We start from the raw sequence: 22,519 nt of genomic DNA on the forward strand, positions 1-22,519 counted from the left end.
TCCGAGGGCAGCGTAGCGCTGCAGCATCTTGGCCCGCTCGGTGTGGTGGAGGCTGCAGCGTAGTAGGGCGTGTTCTGTGTTGTCGAGTTCGCCGCAGTGCTGGCAGTTGGGGGAGGCGGCCCGGCCGAAGAAGAAGCGGCGGGCCGTGGAGAACGCGCTGCGCGTACGGAGACGAAGCAGTAGGCTGCAGTCCGCGCGGCCGAAGGTGCGGCTCGGGAGGCGCCCCGGGGAATTCCCGTTGGCCAGTCGCGGGTGCGGGTGTTGTTGTTCTGCAGGCTTCGCCACCCAGTAGCGCGCCTCGTCCCCCTTGGTGGCCGCTTCATAGACGGCCGTGTCCGCCGAGTGGGCCGCCTTGGCGAGCGAGTCGGCCAGCTCGTTGCCCGCCAAACCCACGTGGGCCGGTACCCAGTGCAGCGAAACGCGTCTCCCCTCTGAATGTAGGTCACGCAGCTTCTTGGCGAGCTGCCGCACGAGCGGCCCATGTTTGTGTGGGGTTTGCAGGCGCAGGAGTGCCGCCCGGCTGTCGCAAAGGATTACGGCCTGGAGGATGTCGCGGCGTTCCCCCAGGGCGTCCGCCGCCAGGTGCAGGCCTACCAGCTCGGCTGTTGTTGAGCTGGAGGCAAAGCTGAGACGGCGCTGCACCGTTAGTTCTAGCTCGGGGGCCGCGCAAGCGGCGGCGGCGGAGCCTGGGGGGCCGGGCAGCACGGAGCCGTCGGTGTACATTTTTACTGCACCTGCGTAGCGCTCGTGCAGCAGACACGCGACCTCTTGTTGTAAAGCGCAGGTGGGGGTGGCGCGCTTGCTTTTGACGCCGGGGATCGTGGTGTCGATGTGCACACCCGCGTCGCGCTGCGGTGGGGGGGGGCGGGTCTGTGGGTGGCGGGTCTGGACCCACGAGCTCTTCGTACTTGGTTAGAAGCTGGAAGGCTTGTGAATGGGGTCGCTGGCGAAACCGCTCGAGGAGGGTGTGGCAGTCTGGGGCGAGCTTCAAGCGCGCGATGAAGTTGAGCCCGTAGCGCAGTGCGATGGATTGCAGGGGCCACGACCCGGCCTCGGAGAGGGTTTCGATGATGCGTGAGTGGTTGGGGAGGCCGAGGCAGAGGCGAAGGGCGGTGCGGTGTTGAAGTTCAAGCTTCCTCCAAGTTGCAGGGGTTAACTTGGCCTGCGGGAGCGCGTAAAGTACACGGCTGACGCCAGTGGCCGTGTATATACGCGCGGCCAGCTCCGGGGTGCAGCCACGCCCACCTGCCACGATCTTCTTGATGGCTTGTAATGCTGTGGCGGCCATGGCTCGGGCAGCTTTCAGGTGGGGCCGCCAGCAGAGCCTGTTGTCTAGTGTGGCCTCCAAATACACCACCTTCCTTTGCAACGGCAGGGTGACACCATTTAGTTGGAGCTCTTGGGTGCGCTTCTCCATTCCTGCCGTGGGGTGGTATGTGAGGGCCACAGTTTTGGTGGGCGATACCCGCAGGCCGAGTTCTTGTAGCTGTCTGCCGACGATGTTGAGGGCCACCTGGATGGCTTCGCGGGCAGCCTCCCGCCTGCCCGTGTGGGCGCTGTTCCAGATGGCTATATCGTCGGCATAGAGCATCATGTGGGTCGGGATGGGGTCGGAGGAGGGGAATGCTGTAGGGAGGGTTGATAGGGCCAGATTGAACATGAAGGGGGACAACACGCTGCCCTTGGGCACGCCTGCTGTGACGGGGCGGGCCGAGCTGAGGGTTTTTCCCACGCGCACCTGAAGGTGGCGGTTGCCTAGGAAGGCATTCAGGTATGCGCGCATCCGCCCCGTCACTCGGCAGCGGTCAAGCGCGGCATGGATCGTCGTGTGGGGGAGGGCGTCGAAAGCTTTCTCCACGTCGAGCAGGACCAAAAACATGGTGTGCTTGCTTCCCTTGGCCTGCTCAAACGTGGAGACGACGTCCGCGATGCAGTCCGCCGTGCTGCGCCCCCTTTTGAAGCCGGCTTGCTGCTCGGGGCTCCATTTGTGCTCCCCCGCGAGCCACTCCAGCCTTGCCAGCACCATCATCTCCAGCAGTTTTCCTACCGCAGAAGTTAGAGAGATGGGCCGGTAGGAGCCGAGCTCGGATGGTGGCTTGCCGCGCTTTAGGATGGGGCAGACGTGCGCCAGGGTGAGTGAATTGGGCAGCGTGCCCCGTTCCAACAGCATGTTGAAGTAGGTCAGGAGCCGCTTGCGCTGCTCTTCATTGAGGTTTCGGAGCGCCTGGAAGGTTATTCCGTCGGGGCCCGGGGCGCTCTTTCGCTTCGCCCTCGCCAGCGCACGCTCCAGCTCCTGCTCCGTGAAGGGTTCATTCATGACCTCGGCCGCGCGCGCGTCGGGGGCCGAGAGGGATGGTTTGTTTTCGTTCGGCGGCGCGCGGCCGGCGGAGGCTGGGGGGGAGGAGGAGGTGACGTGCGCGGCGAAGGCCTCGGCCACCTCGGCGAGGGGCTTCTTTTGGGCGATGGCCAGCGAGAGGAGGGGAAGCTTGCCGGGCGAGGGGGGCTGGATGAGGGCACGTAGGAGCCGCCACGCTCTCGCCGTGCCCGCGGCGCTTTCGAGCGAGGCGCAGATAGAAACCCAGCTCTCGCGCCGCAGCCTCTTCGCGTGGCGGCGTAATACGGCGTCGATTCCGTTGTATAGGGTCCATTCATCCCGCGCGCCGGAGCGGAGGGCCTGGCGTTGCGCTCGCTGTCTCGCGGCGCGCAGGTTGAGGAGTTTCAGATTCGGGGCCGGCTGGAAGGGGGCCGCGTGGGCCGTTGTTGTGGCCGCTTTGAGGGACCGTTCGAGCGCGCCAAGAAAGTCTTCCTGTTGGTGTTCGGAGAGCAGTTCTCGGAAGCGGTCCCAGTGCGTCGCGGAGAAGACGCGGCCTCGTGCGGCGCCCCCGCTTTCTGGTTCCATTACAATTGGTTTATGGTCCGAGCCCCATGTGCTGGCCTGAGGCCTCCAGGAGTACCTGAGGTGTTCGGATGTAAAGGCGACATCGATGCACGACTGCCGGTTGTTGCGCTTTGCGAATGTTGTTTCCCCGGTGTTGATGGGGGCGAGCCCGCAGGTGGTAATAGCGTCAACAAGCTGAGTGCCGCGCTTGTTGGCACGCCTGCTCCCCCAGCTGGCGTGGTGTGCGTTAAGGTCGCCGCACACGATCTTATCACGCGTGCAGAGAGCAGTCAGGGAGCACAGCTCGGCAGGGTCCCAGTCCCGGATGGGTGGCACGTAGGCACTCACCACCGTCGTCTCGGTTTTCCCCATGCGCGTCGTAACGGCCACGCATTCGAGGTGATCGCTCCGGGGGCCACCAAGGTCGACCCGAGCGTGCGGGATGGACTTTTTGATGTAAATGGCTGCTCTCGTGCGGCCGGGGGCGTGCGCGGTGTTGTCGCAACGCTTGAGCGGGCAGTGCGGCTCGGCGCATTTCGTCGCACAATGGTAGGCGACGTAACCTGGCAGTCGGCATTCCTCAGGTAAGGTGTCTGTCTCCTGGAGGCACAGGATGTCGTACGGATGTTGTAGGACCCGCGCGTAAAGGTCATCGTGGCGCCTGCGGAGTGAGTTGCAGTTCCATTGGAGTATGGAAGGTCTTGTTTTTGCTTGGGCGCGGGTGTTTGGAGTGGGAATGTTACTTTCCATTTTCGAGGAGTTCGATGTAACTTGTGAGATTTGCTATTGTTTTGCGCGCTTCATCCAGTAGTACGGCCGAGGGGGCTGGCGCTCGCAGCCGGCTGGCGTAGGATGGTCGCTCCAGTGACGGGGGGCAAGCGGGCCGTTCTCGTACAGCTGGGGGGGGGGGGGGGCGGGGGGTTGGATGTGCGCTGTGGGAGGTGACAGCGTTGCAGTCGGGCGCGCGAGACATCTTGTAGCTGTTGCCCAGTGGGTCCCCCCGCAGTTGCAGCAGCGGAGCCCTGGGGCCGCGCAGTCTTGCGTGGGGTGGGCGCCAGCACACCTGGCGCAGCGAGCCGCGCCCCTGCAGGCCGTACGGACATGGCCGAAGTGGTAGCAATGCCCGTTGAAGATTGCGAGCGGTCAGAAGCTCCACAGGGACGCGGATGTGCGAGAGAAATACATGGGTGGGTGGCTGGCGGCCCAGGAAGGTCAAAAACAGTAGCTGACCCTTGCGCGACCCCCCAATGATGGGCACCGGTGTTTTAATTCTTGCGATTAGCTCCTCCGCTCCACCTGCGGCATCAATGCCCCGCAGAACCGCGCGCGTGCGTCCCTCCTTCGAGGCAGGGTACGGCTGCACGGGCACACCCCCGAGGGAGCGAAGCCCGAGCAGAACGTCGCGGGTGTCGTCGCGTACTGTATCTATTGCCACAAGATTGAGCCGCGCGTTTATGCGGATCTCACCCAGGCCACGGAGGTGTTTAAGTTCCTCGCTCAGGTCATAGCGGCTCAGTTGGCGTAGGCTTGCGCCTTGGGTGTTGGGTTTAAAGAGCACCGTGACCTGAGGGGCGAGTCTGCCAGCGGCGCTCGCCCGCCGAGAGTCGGTTTGTTTACCTCCCGCTCGGGGAGGGGTGGCCTGGGAGAGAGGAGGGGAGGGTGCTGGCGGACTTGTTTTTTAAGGCGGGCGCTTCCCGTGCCTCACCAACGTGAATCCCTCGTCATCCGCGCCGGCCGCGTCATCTGCATCGGGGCGGTCGGGGCTTTCTCTGCCCTCGGAGGAGCCGGCAGGGGAGGAGGAGCTGGGGACCGCGTTCGGGGGGGCTGCGCGCTGCCTGCTGCGTCTTCGAGGGGGGAGGGTGGCGCTCGCTGACCACGTCATTCGCACTCTTCCTGCTCGTGGAGTTGGCGGGGGAGGAGGAGCCGCAGGTCGCGTTTGGGGTGTCGCGCGCTGTTTGCGACGTCTCCGCGGGAGGGGGGTGGCACGTGTTCTCGGAAGTTGGCGCCGCGTGCGTGGTCTCTTGCAGCCGCCCGGAGGTGCTGTTGGCGGCTGCCTCGCGATCGGCTGCAGCGGCCAGGGGGACGCTTTCCGCCTCGTCGCCGCGGCTCCCGCTCGGGTCATCTGTCCCTGGTGATGCGCCGCCGACAGCGGGGGGCTGGGGGCCCACCGCATTCTTTGCAGCCGTCGACAGGCGTGTTTCGTCGCCGCTTGAGGGGGGCGGGGAGCCTTCGGCAATGGCCGCGAGAGACTGATTTTCGCCGGGAGGCCGGAGAAAAGATGGCCGGGGCCTTCGGGGCGTTTCAGGGGAAGGATGATTTCGCTTTCGTCTTGGGGCTGGACGGCGCTTTTTTGGGGATGCAGGGACGCGTCCCTGTCGCACGCTTTTTCGTAGGCGAGAGAGCGGGGGGGTGGGGGGTGCTTCTTGCGTCGCAGCGGGTCGTTTTGGGAGCGCAACTGTCGCTGATGCGCGAATGCTTGAGCCAGGCGCTTCTGCAGAATGCGATACGCTGCAGGGGGCTATCGGCGCTGTGCCCTCGGGTTCGGAAGCGCTCTCGGTCTAGGGTCGATCGCGAGGGGCGCTGTGGGGGAGAAACGGGAGGCGAACACTCACCAGAGCTGCTGTTGGTTTCACTGCTGCTGCTAGAAGTGGCAGACGACGAGGAAGACGGCGAGACGGAATCCTGGGTCGTCTCGCCGCCACCATCGCTAGCCTGTGCCGCTGCCCTTTTCATGGAGCTGAGAGCTCTCATACCGGACTCGATAGCAAGCAAGTAGCAAGGTGAGATAGTGCGGATGGGGGTGCGGACAGGCTGGGAACGGGGAGTTGGTGGGGGGATAGAGGTTGCCATGGGGCGTTAGAAGGTGGGACGGGGCATGATGAGTGCAGATGAGATGAGGTGCTATTAACGAGGGAAGAAAGGACCCACCCTATTGAGCCCTGAGAAGGGCTTGCCACGGGGCGCGGCCTGATCTAAAATAAACTGAGGGGGGGAGAGATATTACATTACATTATTAGACGGTGGAACAAAATAGGAGAGCGGTGAAAAACACGACTGCTCGCTTCGGTGGCTCCGAAGCGACCCGGGACGCGTTCCTTGCGCTGCGTTGCAAGCAGGAACGGCCCGACATCCATGTCGTCGTCGGATGTCCGAGGGGTGCCCGACGGACCGGGCCCCCCGGACTCTGCCCCCCCTCGGGAGCCCTTCGTTTGAGCCGCCACCGCCGAGGGCGTCCGGGGCGCCAGAGGTGGCACGGGCGGTGCGGTGGCGGTGGGAACCGGTGCAGGGCCCGTGGTGTCCATCACCTCGGTACCCTCCAACGCACTGGAGGAAGAGGAGACAGAGGCGGGAGCGGCACCGGTCCCGACGGAAGACGTTTGCACCACAACCGCTGCTGCCTCAGCAAGCGGGGTGGTGGCGGGTTGGGCTGCCAGAGGCAACCCAGAGGGAGGCGGCGGAGGGACCAGGTCAGACTCGCTGAACTGGGTCCCTGTGGAAACCAGACGCCGCTCCGCCCCCCGGCGGGCTGCGTCGGCGTACCTCCCCAGAGGGAAAGAGGCGAACCTCTTCCGCGCCTCTGGGAAGGTGATGTTCTCAGTTACCTTCACATTAATGATCGCCTTCTCCTGCTTAAACTTCTCGCACGTTCGAGAGTAGGCGGCATGGGGTCCCTGGCAGTTGGCGCAGGTGAGGGTTGACGATGGACAATTATCAGAAGGATGATCATGCTGAGCGCACTTTGCGCAGGTCAGACGACCACGGCAGCAGTTGGTTCCGTGCCCGAACCGCTGGCACTTAAAGCAGCGGCGCGGGTTTGGAATGTAAGGACGAATGGAGCATCGGATGAACCCTGCGTTGATATGGTCAGGAAGTGAGGAGCAGTTGAAGGTCAGGATATGTTTCGTGGGGATTATCTTATTATCTCTACGCATCGTGATGCGGCGCACGGCTGTGACACCCTGATCCTTTAGGCCTTCAAGAATGTCGGCATCTGTCTCGTTAAGAAGATCTGCCTCAGAGATCACACCCTGCGAGCTATTCAGGCTGCGGTGGGGTGTGACCCTGATGTCCAGATCGACCATTTTCGTCTGACCAAGAAGTGTGGTTGCCTGCTGCTGGTTTTTTACTTCAACAAGGACTTCACCTGTGCGTTGTTTTTTGGCATTGTAGGTTTTCCCAATTATTCCATCAAGGTATTTTGTAATCAAAAATACTGATTGTGAAGCAAGAGGGCGGGCTGAGTCAAGAGATTCGATAACAAGGAAACGAGAGTATTTGTCTGGCTTTGGGAAGCTACTGCTTGAAAGTGGAGGGAAAGATACTTCGGTGCGGCCCCTTTTCAGGGACCGATCACGTTTGGAGGGGGATTTTGAATTTTCCATACAGCATAGAAAAAAGCAGGGGACGGGGGTACTTTCTTCTCAAACCTTACCCTGATAGCCTGAGAGGTCCCGGAGCTCCCTGCCTGGTAAACAGACAGGGAGCCCATCCGCCGGAGCTTGACCTGGGCTCCGACGGCCACCGTTTGAGGCTTCTTCACCTTTAAACACATCACCACGGTAGGTTACAGTTTATGTTGGGGGCTCGGGGTCCGCGGTGTCGCCAACACCGTCACCATGAATACTCAAGGTGCCCCGTGCGGGGGCAAATACAAATTGCTTCGACTGTGCTGGAATGGTGCAATGGGATAGACGTCAGCTTCATAACATGAGCGACCTAGGTTCTGTTGAGATAATTGAAAGCGTTTTAATGTTTTTTCACTTAACCCATGATCGTCATCATCAGAAAAAGTTGGCTTTCCTGCAGTGCATTTTCGGTGGACTACTGACACATCAGGGAGAGGCTGGGAGCTTCACTTTAGTAAAGAAACTGTGCCAAGTACAGTATGTGCGTAAAGCTTAAGCATTGTACATGAGCCAAGCCAGTAAGTAGTGGTTATAGGTTAAATCCTTGTCAAGATCACAAAAAGTTCAATGTGAATCACTAAGCTGTCAAATCTAAACATGACAATTTATTGTACCAGTCTTTCATGCTCAGCTGGGAAATGGTAGACAGATGGGGGCAACAACTGGAAGAAAGGGCTTTAGCATGCAGTTCATGTGTCTATGTAAATATTTGAAAGAGTACTAGTACGAAATTTTCGTTACATTTTTCCCATTGATATGGCTGCCTACAAGCCCAGGAATCATCATTAGATGGTCAACCGAAGGATAAATGAATAATTATTTTGAGCCTTATTTATTCGTGTCAGTTTCAGCTTCGACAAAACGAACACCAAGGCGGCCGCCATGAGAAAATGGTGCTGTAGATGTCACTGTTTTCGTTGCACCATGGTCAGACCAGACGCATGCGCTAGAGTGAATACGGCCAGGCTGGCAGTGGTCGCACGCGCCTGGGCTACACGATATCAGTTACAAAAATGTGGCATAATACACAAGGCAGTGCAGCGGGCGCCATCAGCAGTAAATGTGTTGGTTAAGTCACTGGAGCCCTGATGTCGGCAGTTTGGGGCGAACTGCATGGCGAGGCAGCCCACGCGTCTCGCTTACATTCTGTGCCATTACTGAGCGGGGACCAGAGTATCGCCGCTTTCGTTCGATTGCGCTTCGAAGCCTCGAGCGTGCTTGAGAAACGAGGATTGAGTTCGAGCGGGATCAAGCTCGATCACGATTGAAACTGCCGTGTAGCAGGGGCCGATCCGGATCGACCTCAATCCGGATCGACCTCAATAAATAGGCCACGCTTAATCAATCTCTTTCTAATCAGGGCAACTTGTGCTTTTTTTTCGCTGGAAACCCACGAAAACTCGAAAAAAAAACAGCCTAAAGCAGGTTGCCTTCCCCAAAACCAGAAATCACAATGAGCTGAGCTCGGATGATGGGGGAAAAACAGGTAGTGTGGAGAACACTTTAGTGCAAGTTCTTAGTGCTGATAAATGCGCAGGTTGAGTTACATAGGAAATTATTGTTGTGGCTGTTTTTGTACCAGGCATCACAGAAAAAGAAACGTGATGGCAAAATGGCTGGCTACAACCGTATCAAAAAGCACCTCAAGCACGCTGATGACAGTGCTAAGGACGGATTGTCGAAGAACTTGACCCGACACGTTGAAGTAAATCTTTGCACGTGGAGCAAGAGGAAACTGTAATGTTGAATCTTTTGGCTTTCAGAACACAAAAAGGTCCCAGTGGGAAACGATAAGCTCATCGAGCAACGATGAATCACATTGCTAATTGTCTGAGATGCGGCAAGCACATGCTGAGCTACAAATGTGGAAAAATAAGGCTAAGAGACTTGAAGAAGACAAAATTTCTTGAAGGGGCAGGTGTCTTCTTTGCAGCGATGCCTCGAAAATAAAATATTTGAGTGTAAGAATGAGTTTAAGGAATCTCTGCACAGACGCTTTTTCATATTCGTTAGTGAGAGAGAAAGGTAAAAAGTGGCAGCTGCTCCATATATAGCACTTGAAAATTACTGAAGGTTTTCAGTGTTGCAAAGCCAGCCACGATTAAGAATTGGAACTTTAGTTTTTTTTAGCTGTAGTGTATTAACACCCAGTATGCTTTTCAGAGCAGAGACCTTTTGTGATTTCTAAGTCAGTGTGCAGGTGATTGTTTTTATACCAATTGTGTTTTGTTCCTGGGATAAACGGCTGTAATTTATGCCGCTAGATCTGTTCCAGTGGGGAAAGAAAACCCAAACCAGGGCCAGCAATGCGCTGGTAAGTCTACAGCAAATTACAGTATAAAGAACACAGTATACAGTGTACAGTATAAAGAACACAGTGCTTTCTACTAGAGGCACTGGCTTTTTAATTAGGTGACCAAATCATAGAACTGGTTAACTAAGCATTCATTACGTTTATGTATTCCAATTGCAGATGCTCAGTGCAGTGTACCAGCCCGAGATGGCACAGGTAAGCTGCTTATGACATCAAAAGCTAATCTGTAGGCTACATTCAATGTCTATATCCTTGTGACATGATACATATAAATTCTCTACTTAACATGCAATTTTACATTTCAGCTGTCTCTACACAAGCGAGTGAAAGTGCAGTAGATTCACCCTTAGAAGAGGTGGAACCACCAACACAGGTGCCAGGTTAGCTTTTTGTCTCTCAAAATTAGAAAATGCATACATGAGACCAGTCTTGTTTTGCAGTTTGAGGTGCAGTTCTGGTTCTGTCTACATGTTCATTTTGTCTGCTACAAGGTACCCAAACTCCGAACATGCCAGGGGCCCCTCCTGCTGCATCCACTTCGGACTTCGGCAGTCATGCATCTCCTTCTTGTAAGTTCAATCACAAATGACGCGCTTTTAATCGTCGTTACAATCGCCACCGCCTCGGGGTACTAAAAATACAGCAAAAGTTAAGGCTGCAGCTTTCTCTGCTGTAAACTAGTCTGCATTACAAAGGCACCAATTGTGTGATTGGTGGCATTGTGATTTTTTATTCAGTAGGATTGTCGCCTTTCTTTGATTTAGCTTATAGGCATGCAAGCAAGTTTTGACTTCGTCACTCACATATGCGACATTTATTTAACAATCAGAGTAGTGAGCTTTAACACAGCAATTATGCTAGAAATGTCAACATGTTCTAAGGTATGTCTGAAGGTTGTAAGGACTTGTATTTGCTATTTTTTATTTCACCCTGATAAGTGATCTTATCACCTGTTCATAAAAATGCGAGTTAGCACATAAGTACCTACGGCAGAATTGATTTAATGTTTTTTGTTCCTTTATAGTGCCTGAGGAATTCACGCACCTGTCCGATGGATCTGTAAGTGCCTATTTTTGTTTTTAACTGTTGATGATAATATTATGTTTTCTTGTCTCGTCTGGTACGCAGCCTGCTGGATATGCTCCCAGTAACCAGCACACCCAAGGATTTTTATCAAAAAGATTTGGATAACTGAGGGTTGTTCTTGAATTTCAAATGAATTTCAAATGACAGAAAAAAAACAGAATTTAAAACTTGAGACTTGCACCTATTTAGTGCACTTTTGGAAAGTGTGAAAATATACTATTAACATTTTTGCTGCACCAGTGTTTTAATTGATAGATTATTTGTCAGTGGAACCACTCCTGCCTTGAGTGCGCACAGACTGAAGGAAAAATACAGTGTAGACCATTTATAACGTAACCGCTTATAGTGCGGGACCGGATATAACGCGGGTTTTTGTGACCACCGGTTTGCCTCCCATAGAACTCAATGCATAAGCATACCGCTTAAGATGCGGTTGGCCGAACCACAATACCGTTTATAGTGCAGTTTTTCGGCGGGTCTGCTGATCGACCAGCGCAGCTGGGGCATCGTTTTAAGGTAGCAAAAGAAAAAAAAGATGATGAAATCGGCCATTTGACGCAGCGCGCACCCCTTGCTCTCCTCTAACTTCGACACAGAAGAAAAAAATAGGCACCCTTTAGTTCGCGCGTACGTGATAACCACAGCTGTCCTTGCTCGATGCACCTCGGAAGATAGCGACCGACTCCCCGTCCGCGCGTGGCAAGTTGTTTCTATTAATCGTGAACCGCATGGCCCGTTTTCGCACATGAATTGTGCACATCGGCGTTGCGCGTGCGTTTTTTTCATGCTCGCGTCCACGATTCCGCGCTCGCGGTGGCTTCTTCGCGTGGCAGTGGGAGGAGCCTGACGACTTCCACCAATGGAAAGACGCGCACCTAATGGCGGGAGATTCGTAGCGCCCCGAGCCGGCTAGCCGCGCCAGAGGTGTTTAGGCCAATGTTTAGTTGTGCAGAACATTGTGCAGATAAGCCACCGCTCTTTCTGAACAAGCGAGCCGCGCGGTTTCCACCACCAGTACGTTGCGCTGATAAGCAGCCGCCTTCGGCATCGTGAACACAAGGTGGGGTGAAAAAAAAATCCCGCTGGCCTTTCTTATCATGTCCTACGGCATCTTCATAGACGCAAAAAACGCAGCCATGGTCTTTTAAAACACAAACACAACGGAAGTTAAAGCCGCACTCGCCGCCTGTAAGACCGCGCTTTTGCAATGTGAGACCCTGCAGCAGCGGCTGATGTTAAAAATAATACGAAATAAAGACCCTGCCTTCGTTTTTAGGTGCTGTGCGTTTGGGTGATAAAAAATTTCGGATGCCTTGAGAGATAGGTGGCGATTTGGTTGAATTCGCGCACTTTTTGGTTATAGTGCGGTACCGCTTATAGTGCGGGTTTTTGCGGCTCCCGCGACATACGTTACAAGCGGTCTACACTGTAATGTTTTGCCTCGGCCAAAATGCCTGTGTTCGAGATTTGCGCTCACATTATACACCCCAAGGTGGTCAAAATATGACAGCCCTCCACTATGCCACACATCATCGCCTGTGTAGCGTCGGCGTCTTAAACCCTACAATCAATGAATGATTTGCCCGAGTTTTTGCTTGTTGGCATTGCCTTAACCCACATTAATTTTCAGACAAGCTTTTACTCTTTCCAAGAAGGGACTTCGAGTCATGTTTGAATCACAACTAGTTGCTTGCTTTAGTTTGCTTGTCAATGCCCTCAGCTATGTGCCCTGATAGGCCAAGATGTGATGAACACGATTTTTTTCCAATTTAAAACATATTATGTATGATGGGTGTTACATTACCGCAAGGCAGATTGGTTTTCTCAATACGTTTATTCAGCTAGAACAAAAAGATCCAAAAAGTCATTTTACTTCTCATGGAAGTTTCTGTTACCTTTGCGAAATTGGAAACATGCACTTCATCTGGTAAAATCCACCTCTTTCATTGCGGTGTGCTGCCACCTAGCGCGCTTAGTGGAAGTTGAAATGGCAGGGTTCGCCGGCGTTTCCTCCGGCTGCGTTCTCGTTGTAGCACGGCAACCCCACATTACAGCGAGGAGCAGCCGAAGTTTTTCTTCTGTGTTCGTGTTATAACGCCTTAAGGTGACAGCCCCTGGTCATTACATAATACCAGGAGGCTTCTTATCACTGAATGAAGGCTGGCAGAGAAATCTCGGACAGATCCGTGTGCCGTCCGAGCAGCAGAGCGAGCAGTACTTGGAGTCTGGCATGAACTGCGATCGCCAGCTCAACAAAGGCCGGCAGTTCGCACACGGCCTTTAAGCGCTGGACACATGCACGATTGGTACACGCGATTCGCATGCGACTGATCGTTACGACTGTCGCCACGACTAGTCGTACGCGTGAATCTGAGACACATGGCCCGATGCGCGCATGAGATGTGTCGTCGGCGCCGCTCCGCCTACTGTTTTTGCTCCATGGTCAACTACGACGATCGCTGAGCTGAATTTGTAGATTCTGCACGTTTGTTCGCAAGAAATTGATAAAGCAAGCAATCTTGAAGCGTTTTCTGCCTTCGGAAACAGTCCGCGCACACGCCGGCCGCGCCTGCCAGCTCGGCACACTCAGCGGCTCGAACCGGGCGCAGACCACGGTAGCAACCATGCTTGTCGCTGCTCTTCTGAATCAATCTGATAGCTAAAAAGAAGTTCCACATGCGAGAAAGCAGGTGTTAGTGTGGTAAAAAAATTCTGCTAGGGATTGTTGTCAGGGCTTATTTTAAAAGCGGCGATCAGATATCTGCCACGATGCAAGCCTACGCTGACCAGTCGCCGCTGCGCGGAGCGCCGAGAGATGGCGATACCTGCGCGGAAGCATCGAATCAGGCTACGAAGATGTTTTGGTCACCGATCGCTCAAACGGCAGTTATAGCTTAAATACAGTTCCACATGCAAGAAAGGGGATGATAGTGTAGTGAAAAGTTGTTACGGATTTTCATTCGCAGTTGCACAGATAGCGGCGATCAAATATGCGCCGGTTTGCTAAGCCTAAAGTTCCCATCACCAGAGCCGATCCGAGCAACGCAAGCCACCGTAGCCGATCGCGTGCGGCCACAGGAAGCGATAGAAGCCGACACCGTTCCCTTTTCGGCACTCCGAGTTACAGCGGAACGCAGCACAAGTTGTGGGCAATGTTCCGCGCACAACAAGCGCACACAAAAAATCAAACGATGTAAATACAACCACGACCCCTTTCCGCTTGTGCGGGAGCTGTGGGAAATGTCGTCTGCTGCCCCTGCCGGACTGCTTATAGACTTGGCCGCTAGGGGATTGCACATGCGCAGTGGGGTTGTGAAAGAGGCGGATTAGATCCACCTTTATTGTTTCTATTTTTCAGTTTCACCTCACACAGGGTGTGGTGATCAAAGGTAGCCAGGCGACCAAGACCCTCAGCAACAAGAAGCCCTCACTTGTCGTCAAAGATACTGCCCAGGCAATGTGGGGCATTCAGGTGCTCGCCAACCGGATCGTGAGCTGCACCGTAGCTCTGCAGCATGGGGCTCTTGCTTGGCCAGCTTCCTAAGCCATAATTGACACCAAAGAAAGTCGACATGATGAAAGGTGAGTCATGCTTTTATAACACTTTCCTAATTTTTTTAGGCGAGTTTGTGATGTCCCTCGTGGCCTCCTTATTGTGTAATCCATATGCATAGCCCGAGAGCATGGATATGGCTCCTGGCCGCGGCAGCGATTTTATATGTAAATGGAAAACCAAAAAAACTCCACGTGCGATATTCCGGCACACATTACTGATCCGCAGGTGACCAAAATTATCCAGAGCCCTTCAGTATGGTAGACCTCATAGTGCAGGTGTGGCTTTAATGTAATTACTCACACGATAAAAAACTATCGTTGTGACAACGGAAGTGTTTGGGCTCGTTGGTTCACACTTCAAACAAAAACAGCGCTCAAGACGGGACAGAAAGAAGGAGGCTACACAACCTCACGAAGAAGACTACAGTCCTCACTATCTCTGCACGCGTAGACAAAAACGTCATCTCGTTTGCCTGCACTGGTAGGCGCCTCCAGGTGCTTGTTATGCCACGTTTGGGGGGCAGGAAGCACAGGCTGTCCACTTTCGGTCTTCTAGAACAGCGGTTCAACCCTTCCAAGTCTGCGTCTACGAAACGTCTGCAATGACTAAGCATCGGCGATGTCCAACAACTCTCACGCGACCTCGTGCGGCTACTAAGCGCGTGCACCGAAGACCTTGAAGTTGAGCACAGGGCACTACCCAAGAGTTTCGCGGACGGTACTGCCAGAACGGCAGCACACTTCACTGCCGCCGCCGGATCTTTGTCACAACGCGCAGCACGACGAGGAGGAACGCTCCCGAGAAAAGGCACTTTTTCTAACATTTTTCTAACATAGGCTATCGTGCGAGATGTGTCTGGTTGCCCCGGAATAGTGACATCGACTGCAGCATATTTTTGCGGCAAATTATATGTATGTAAAGGTTATTCAACAATGGACCATATTCACACGATCAATCAGGTGAGAGAAGTGCACTGAGTATACTGAACCCCTATATATAGCCTTCATAGATTATGAGAAAGCATTTGATTCGGTCGAAACCCTAGCAGTCATTCATGCATTACGGAACCAGGGGGTAGATGAGCATTATGCAAGAATACTAGAGGATATCTACAGTGGGTCTACAGCCACCATCATCCTCCATAGGGAGAGCAGTAAAATACCTATAAGGAAGGGTGTCAGACAAGGAGACACAATCTCTCCAATGTTATTCACAGCATGCTTACAAGAAGTATTCAGAACGTTGGATTGGGAACAAGTGGGAGTAAGGGTTAATGGAGAATACCTCAGTAACCTCAGATTTGCTGATGACGTTGCCTTGCTAAGTAACTCGGGGGACGAATTGCAAAGCATGCTTTCCGCACTGGGCGAACAGAGTAGAACCGTGGGCCTGAAAATTAATATGCAGAAAACTAAAGTAATGATCAATAACCTCGGGACAGCACAGCAGTTTGAGATAGGTGGCGAGGCAGTGGAAGTGGTAAGCGAATATATCTACTTAGGCCAAGTTGTGACCCCAGATCCCAACCATGAGGCAGAGATAATTAGAAGGATCAGAATGGGGTGGGGTGCATATGGCAGACATTCTCAGATAATGAATTGCAGCCTACCATTGTCGCTGAAGAAGAAAGTGCATGACAGCTGCATCTTACCGGTACTCACCTACGGGGCAGAAACTTGGAGGCTCACTAAGAGGGTTCAACTTAAATTGAGAACGACTCAGCAGGCAATGGAGCGGAAAATGATAGGCGTAACATTAAGGGACAAGAAGAGAGCGGAGTGGGTCAGAGAGCAAACTGGTGTTAAAGACATATTAGTAGAAATTAAGAAGAAGAAATGGACGTGGGCAGGGCATGTAATGCGAAGGCAAGATAACCGCTGGTCATTAAGGGTAACAGAGTGGATCCCTAGAGAAGGCAAGCGTTGCAGGGGGCGGCAGAAAGTTAGATGGGCAGACGAGATCAAGAAGTTTGCGGGGATAAATTGGTCACAGTTGGCCCAGGACCGAGGTAATTGGAGAATAATGGGAGAGGCCTTTGCCCTGCAGTGGGCATAGATAGGCTGGTGGTGATGATGATGATATGTAACCCGGCTTTCAAAATGCGCACTGGAGGGGTTCGTGAGGGTTAGGAACCCGCAATCCCCTGACCTGGGCCCGGAGGGGGGTACTGGGATCCGAACCTTATTCCTAGATCACCTACCGGAGCCAGGGACCCCCATACCCGGACTATTGTGTCGGCTGCCTAAGAAAACGTCTACTTTGGTGTGCACGGTGGCGAAGATGGCAGCACCACCACCAGCAACAGCGACCAGGAGACTGCGTTCCTAGATTTCGTGGCACATTTTCTGAATATAAAGAATGTTCTTTCGGCCCTACCCCGTAGGTCCACAAAGAACGTTTTCTTGGAAAGAGTGGTGCAGAAATTCCCAAGCGTCCACCGGGTGTGCGTTACTTCTAGGATGAGCTCAAAGATGGCGCCATCTGGTGTTGCAAGAAACACCACTCTCCCAGCCGCTCCTCCTTCACCTCTTCCTTCTAGTAAGTCCAACATCAAAAGAAGGAAAAAGGTAGGCAAGGAATGTAGGAAGAGGAAAGCATCATCCCGGACGTCAAGCCGCAGCGCAAAGCGCCGCTGCCGCCAGCAGGCACACATTGCTGCTGCTTCTGCTACTACTTCTACTACTGCTACTACTACGACTGCTACTCTAGAACAAGAAAACAAAATCTCCTGCGACGACCCAGAGAATGGCGACGACCAACAGAACAGCGGCGACGACGACGACGACAGGAGCTACTGCGGCAGCAACTGCAGCTGGAGTAGCGGGGATTCAGACAGCACCAGCGGCGGCAGCAGCAGCAGCGACAGTAGCAGCGACAGTAGCGGTAGCAGCGGCGATGAGAGTAGCGACTTTGAAGAACCGATTGTGAAAAAATGAAAAAGGAAAATTCGCAAACCACTACCTCTATTACCCCCAAGGACACAGTCTCCATTACACCCAACAGTTCCATCGTCCTTACATCGTCCTCCTCCTCCTCCCCCGCCGGCGGCACCTGCACTTAGTGACGTGTTATCAACATGGAACCACAACCTGGCCCCTCAGCAGGCTCCAAGAAAGAACCACAATCTGGCCCCTCTGCAGGCTTAACTTGGAACCACAACCTGGTCCCTCTGCAGGCTCCAACATGGAACCACAACTTGGTGGTCCCTCTGCAGGCCTGCAGGCTGAAAACAGTAGCACTGATGCGTGTGGTATTAGTGATGACGAGGAATCACTTAACTGTGCTGCAGGTATGATCTTTCTGTAACTGCGGTGCCTAAAGCAGAATGCCAGGCCCAGGCATGTGAAAGTGATGCATAGTAATCCTTGAGCTTCTGTCAACGCAGGAGGTGCTATGTGCACAGGTGATGAAGAGCCCAAGAGATGAACATAAGAACAATACTTCAATCAGAAATGAACTTGGTTTGAACAATAGTAATTAGTTTCTTGTGCCTTTCCCGCTCCAGGTGCAAACTCCCCAGGATGCTCCACGTCTGAGATAGTTGTGGTGTACCATTACTTGTTAAACTTAGTTGCAAATCTGCTTCATGCCCTTGTTTATTTGCTTGGCCCCATGCCATGGCTTTTCGTGTCAGCCGTTAGTCTTTGACCCGGGCGTCTCGTATGATCAGGTGTCGTTATTTCCCCCACCTACAGGTGGGGTTCACTGTGTGGAGAGCATCAAGCACCACTGCCACCTCTGCATAGAGCTAACCCTTGCTTTGTTCAGCACAATTACAATACTCACTCGTTTAGGTATTTCGTATAACATTGTAAAGTTTTATTTACTTTCGGAATTTTGCTCTATTTGCCTGTAAAGGTACGTCCTCACTTGCGACAATAAGCGCGCTCAGCGCCGCGCGCTCAGAATCGCGCGCCGCGAAAGCAACTTTCCCTTGCCGCGCAAAGATGGGTCTTTGACCCATTTTCCACTCGCTGCCGCGTTGAGCGAAACCCCAGGAACCAATCAGAATGCCCGCGGTCACGTGAGCAGCGAGGGGAATGACCCCGCCGGTGGGCCCGGCTGCCCGGGCCGTCGGAGCGAGCGGGCAAATCTGTCTCGTCGTCTGCGCCACATTCCTCCACCGTGGTCTGCGCCGGACACTTGTTGCTGCAAGCATGAACATCGTCCAGGTTATGGAGCGGTTCGTTGAGGCAGTGCGACAATTCCCGTTTCTGTTTAACAAGACGCACCCGGAGTTCAAAGACAAGCACGCGAAGAGAAATCGATGGGATATAATCGGCACTGAATTCGGATTAACCGGTGAGTTTATTTGCTGCCCTTTATGATCGCGCACGGCATGCCCGTTGATGAGTTTTTGATGTTCTCGTATGTTACAGGCGAACAAGCAGCTGTAAAATTTAAAAATCTCAGGGACAGGTGGCTGAAAATCGTGTCCGCGCATGACGCGAAGCAGAAGAGTGGGGCCCCAGGCAAAGTTGGGAAAGTTGAGACCAAGTGGGCTCTATTTGACGTTTTGGACAGCGTGCTCAGGGATGCGCCAATCTACGCGAAAAGGTAAATGGCAAGAATGAATGCCTGTAAATATACGCATTTCTTTCGTTTGAGTCAAGTGTTAACTGCATTTAGCAGGGATGTAATAAACGTGATTACGTTGAGGGTCTCCGTTAAAAGTGCGTGTGGGAGAAGGGGTGCAAGGCGCAAGTGTAATTTATCTCGCAAAAATAACATGTTATTCTTTCTTGCATTTCAGCACCACAACCAACCTTCCAAATATGGAAGGCAGGTACGTTACAGATTTCTGGCGTGATCGCCACCGCATGGAAAAAAGGATGCATTCAGTTTACTTTTGTATTGTTCTGTAGTGCTACCACTGACTTGCTGTCGACGCCAGGTACAATGTCAGATCACAGCAGTTCTGAAGTTTCAGCTGGGTACGTAGATACGCTTGTACATTTACGCGTTGTGACGGTGCAATGAAATATGTTCACGAGATGTCTTCCCTTGTCGCAGCTCTTCTGCCAGTGCTGCCCAGCAGTTGCTGCATGACATGTAAGGACATATCACATTACTTAGGCGTTATTTTTCCCAGCATCACATGGCGTGGTAGCTAACAAGCCGCACATTACCTTTTGTGTTGTTTAGTTACAGTGAGCCGGCGGACATCATTTTCGAGGATGACGATGATGACGACGAACCGTAAGATAACACGTTGCTCTTATAAGCGTATGTGGCTTCATTGCGAAGTTTGTATAGCCAGTGTTTAGGTTTCTGCTACGGGGTGTAACTTCCAGATAGTAAATGTTGTGTTTACACTAATAAAGATGAAAGGAAAAGGACACACACGAGTCACCATTACATACAGATATTTGTATTGCACGTGAGAATATTTACACAAACAGGTACATAGCATGACTCGGTAGCGCCAACACGGGCGAACCCACACGCGCCGTTTCCTTTTCTGTTGCGCGCGGCGTCGTCGTAGTACCAGCAAGCAGACCAGCACTATCGTGCTCACTGTGGCGAGCATATCGTCACTGCCTGCCATTTTGTATTCAAAATCCAACCATCTCCAGTCCAAGCACCTAACATCCAAGCACAACAAGGCAGTTCGGGTCACTTCATCAGAGTAAAGGCGAGAGCGGCTTCCTCCCGGGCGCGCGTCGCCAGAGAGGGCGAGAACCGGTTTCCTTCTCGCCGCCGCCGCTTTTGGGGCGCGCTTATCCCCGTGGTGTGGCCATGGAAAAGCGCTAGCGATTCTGAGCGCGCGGCGCTGAGCGCGCTTATTGTCGCAAGTGAGGACGTACCTTAAAGCTGCAGCTTAACTGCGCCCAGCTGCGACAGCCAAAATACTAGAATATAATATAACGTCTAAAGTGTAGGCCTTAAATGGCTCATTCAGCAGAAAAATCACTGTCTATAACAGAAAAAGGCTCCTTTGGAGGCTGCTTTGGTTTAGTAGCCCCTGTGCCCTTAAACAGCGCAGTCATCATTCCTTGGAGGCCAAAAAAGTACCCAGTAGCCAAGCTCACTAATTCTCTCTCTCTCTCTTTCGCAGAAGCTACATTGGCCCTCCTGGACATGCCATCTTCCTGTGAGGTTCACAGTTTGAAGAAGGAGCTGAAAGCAATGCAGGCTGCCCTCGAGCTACCAGCAGGTAGAAAGGCTGTGCTGAAAAGGGAGCTGGAAGAAACCCAAGCATCCGTGAGGAGAGCTCAGGAACGGCTCGCACAATGGCAGCTGTACCCTCAACCCACAAGTGTTGGAAGGGGTGAGAGAGCCAAGAGCGCTAGCATACAAGAGAGAAAGGTGGGGTGAGTTCGTTTCCGCGTCAGAGGAATGGAAGCTATGCATTGGATGCATCTCCGCCAACGTTCAGGCTGGGCTGCCTGAATGTTACACTGAAACTCTGAACGCATGGACGGAGCTCTTATGCGACATTCTTGTCATTAGAGAAGTCCGGGTCATCTCGATAGGGGATGCCCTCTTGTGCTGGAGAATGTCCTTCACGCAGACGGACAGATACGCCTCCTTCAAGCGCCTACCTGGCCAGAGAGCCAGGAGCGCTAGCATACGAGAGAGCCAGCTGGCGGCCGTCCACAGCAAGGACGAGGTCGAAGAGGGAGACAGGGCCCCACAAGAGGAACAGGACTGTCAGCAAGACTGGTCTCCCTGGGGCCAAGTTTGCCCACGAACCGGCAAGCATAGTGCAAGGTTTGTGCAAGCATGGAGGACCGGCAATTGAACGTGAGCATTCTTACAGGCCTCAGTGAGTGTTACTTTTACACTAGGCTGCCTTCATGCAGCGTATTTGAAGGGCTGTACACAGTACTAGCAGGAGGAATGTCACTTTCAATGAAAGGGCCCTAGCCGATCCTTGGTTGTAATGAACAGTTTTTCTTAGTGCTTGTGCGGCTCCACACAGGAATGCCACTGCAGGAAGTCACACGCAACTTTGGATGAACAGTCTCACATGGCAGGAAGGTTCTCCAAGTGGGTAGTGTACCTTCAAAAAGCACTGTGCCAGATGACAAGATTCTCTTCTCTACAACAGGTTCAGAAACAGCTTCCTCATCATTTTAGAGAATTTTCGGACATTGTAATCGTCATTGATGGCAAAGAAGTGAAAATTCAAACACCATCTAGTATGGAAGCACAGACACTCACTTATTCCCTGTACAAACATGCTAACACCCCACACCATTAAGGTATGGGGTGGATCAGTTTCTGACAGGCAAATGGTGATTGAAAGTGGCTTGCTGAGCCTCTTGGAGCCTGGCAATGCCATAATGATAGTTAAGGGTTTCACTATTTTTTATGTACTTCCTGATGAGGTGAAGAGATACATGCCCCCTTTCAACAAGCCATCCCAGGGTCAAATGACGGCAAATAATGTAATCAAAATGAGAAAAATCGCAAGAGCGTGGGCACACAACATTGAACGTGTGATTAGACGGATAAAGGAGTTCCGCATTCTCGACAGCGGATACCCAGTGAACATGGCTGATGTTGGGAATGCCGTTGTGCAGACTTGCTTTTCTGAACAACTTTAAGAATCCCATCGTGTAGTAAAGTACTGGCACTGCATTTCCTTTTTTCGTCGGAACAGGCTTGGTAAACATTTAGTGCTATGTTGAACAAAAATAGGGGACAAAAACAGAGCAGGTGACGAAAATAGTGGAAACCCTCAAGGTTGAGCAAGTTTCTGTGATGGAAAATTTGACATGCATCTGAACTGTAGCTGTGTGTCTACAAAGAAAAGCTAAAGAGCTTTCTCAGATATTTCACAGTTGAAGAAAAATTTTCCCAGGTCCTGGATTGGAATCTGGGACCACTGCCTATTTGGGCAGTTGCTCTACCAAATAAGCTGACCAGAAGGCTAGGTGTTAGTAGTGTAAGATCAAATTCCAAAATTTTAGCAAGCACCCATCATGCGCAAAAGGTGTTTTTGTTTTTCGCCCTTTCACCTAACAAGCCCGTTCGTTGCCACAAGGCTCCTTCTTGTCGAATTCATAATGCAACGCAGCCATCACAGCCAAATGGCACTTATGATCAACCTTCATCTTATCTTGGCTCTGCTCCCACTGCTATCCTGAGGGGCAGAAAAAAACATGAAGCTTTTACGTATCGACTGAGCTTAAACATGTTGAAACAGGTGATCCAAAGCTTGTGTAGCTACCTTGAAACAAAAGTGCCATTGCTGACCAATGAGAAGTGAATTTACACCCAGCCAGACTGACTCCTGAATTCTCATTGACTCGGTCAATTGCACTTATAAG

The 22,519-nt window shown here is 52.8% G+C and overlaps 1 protein-coding gene, 1 long non-coding RNA gene and 1 pseudogene across 2 annotated transcripts in view; 2 read left to right on the forward strand and 1 right to left on the reverse strand.

The window, feature by feature from the left end:
- Positions 1 to 22,519, reverse strand: part of LOC144168913 (uncharacterized) — a 120,492-nt gene that overhangs the window by 48,136 nt on the left and 49,837 nt on the right. The window lies entirely within an intron of this gene.
- LOC144170900 (uncharacterized) lies at positions 18,281 to 19,443 on the forward strand. The gene is made up of 6 exons (XM_077700914.1): positions 18,281 to 18,542; positions 18,620 to 18,797; positions 18,994 to 19,026; positions 19,106 to 19,174; positions 19,254 to 19,292; positions 19,386 to 19,443. The coding sequence occupies exons 1-6, from the start codon at positions 18,281 to 18,283 to the stop codon at positions 19,441 to 19,443; spliced, it is 639 nt and encodes a 212-aa protein (XP_077557040.1).
- Positions 20,967 to 21,809, forward strand: LOC144170902 (uncharacterized; annotated as a pseudogene).

Source organism: Haemaphysalis longicornis, unplaced genomic scaffold (assembly GCF_048455015.1).
Source record: "Haemaphysalis longicornis isolate Haplotype H1 unplaced genomic scaffold, Haemaphysalis longicornis Haplotype H1 scaffold_2, whole genome shotgun sequence".
Lineage (NCBI taxonomy): Eukaryota > Metazoa > Arthropoda > Arachnida > Ixodida > Ixodidae > Haemaphysalis > Haemaphysalis longicornis.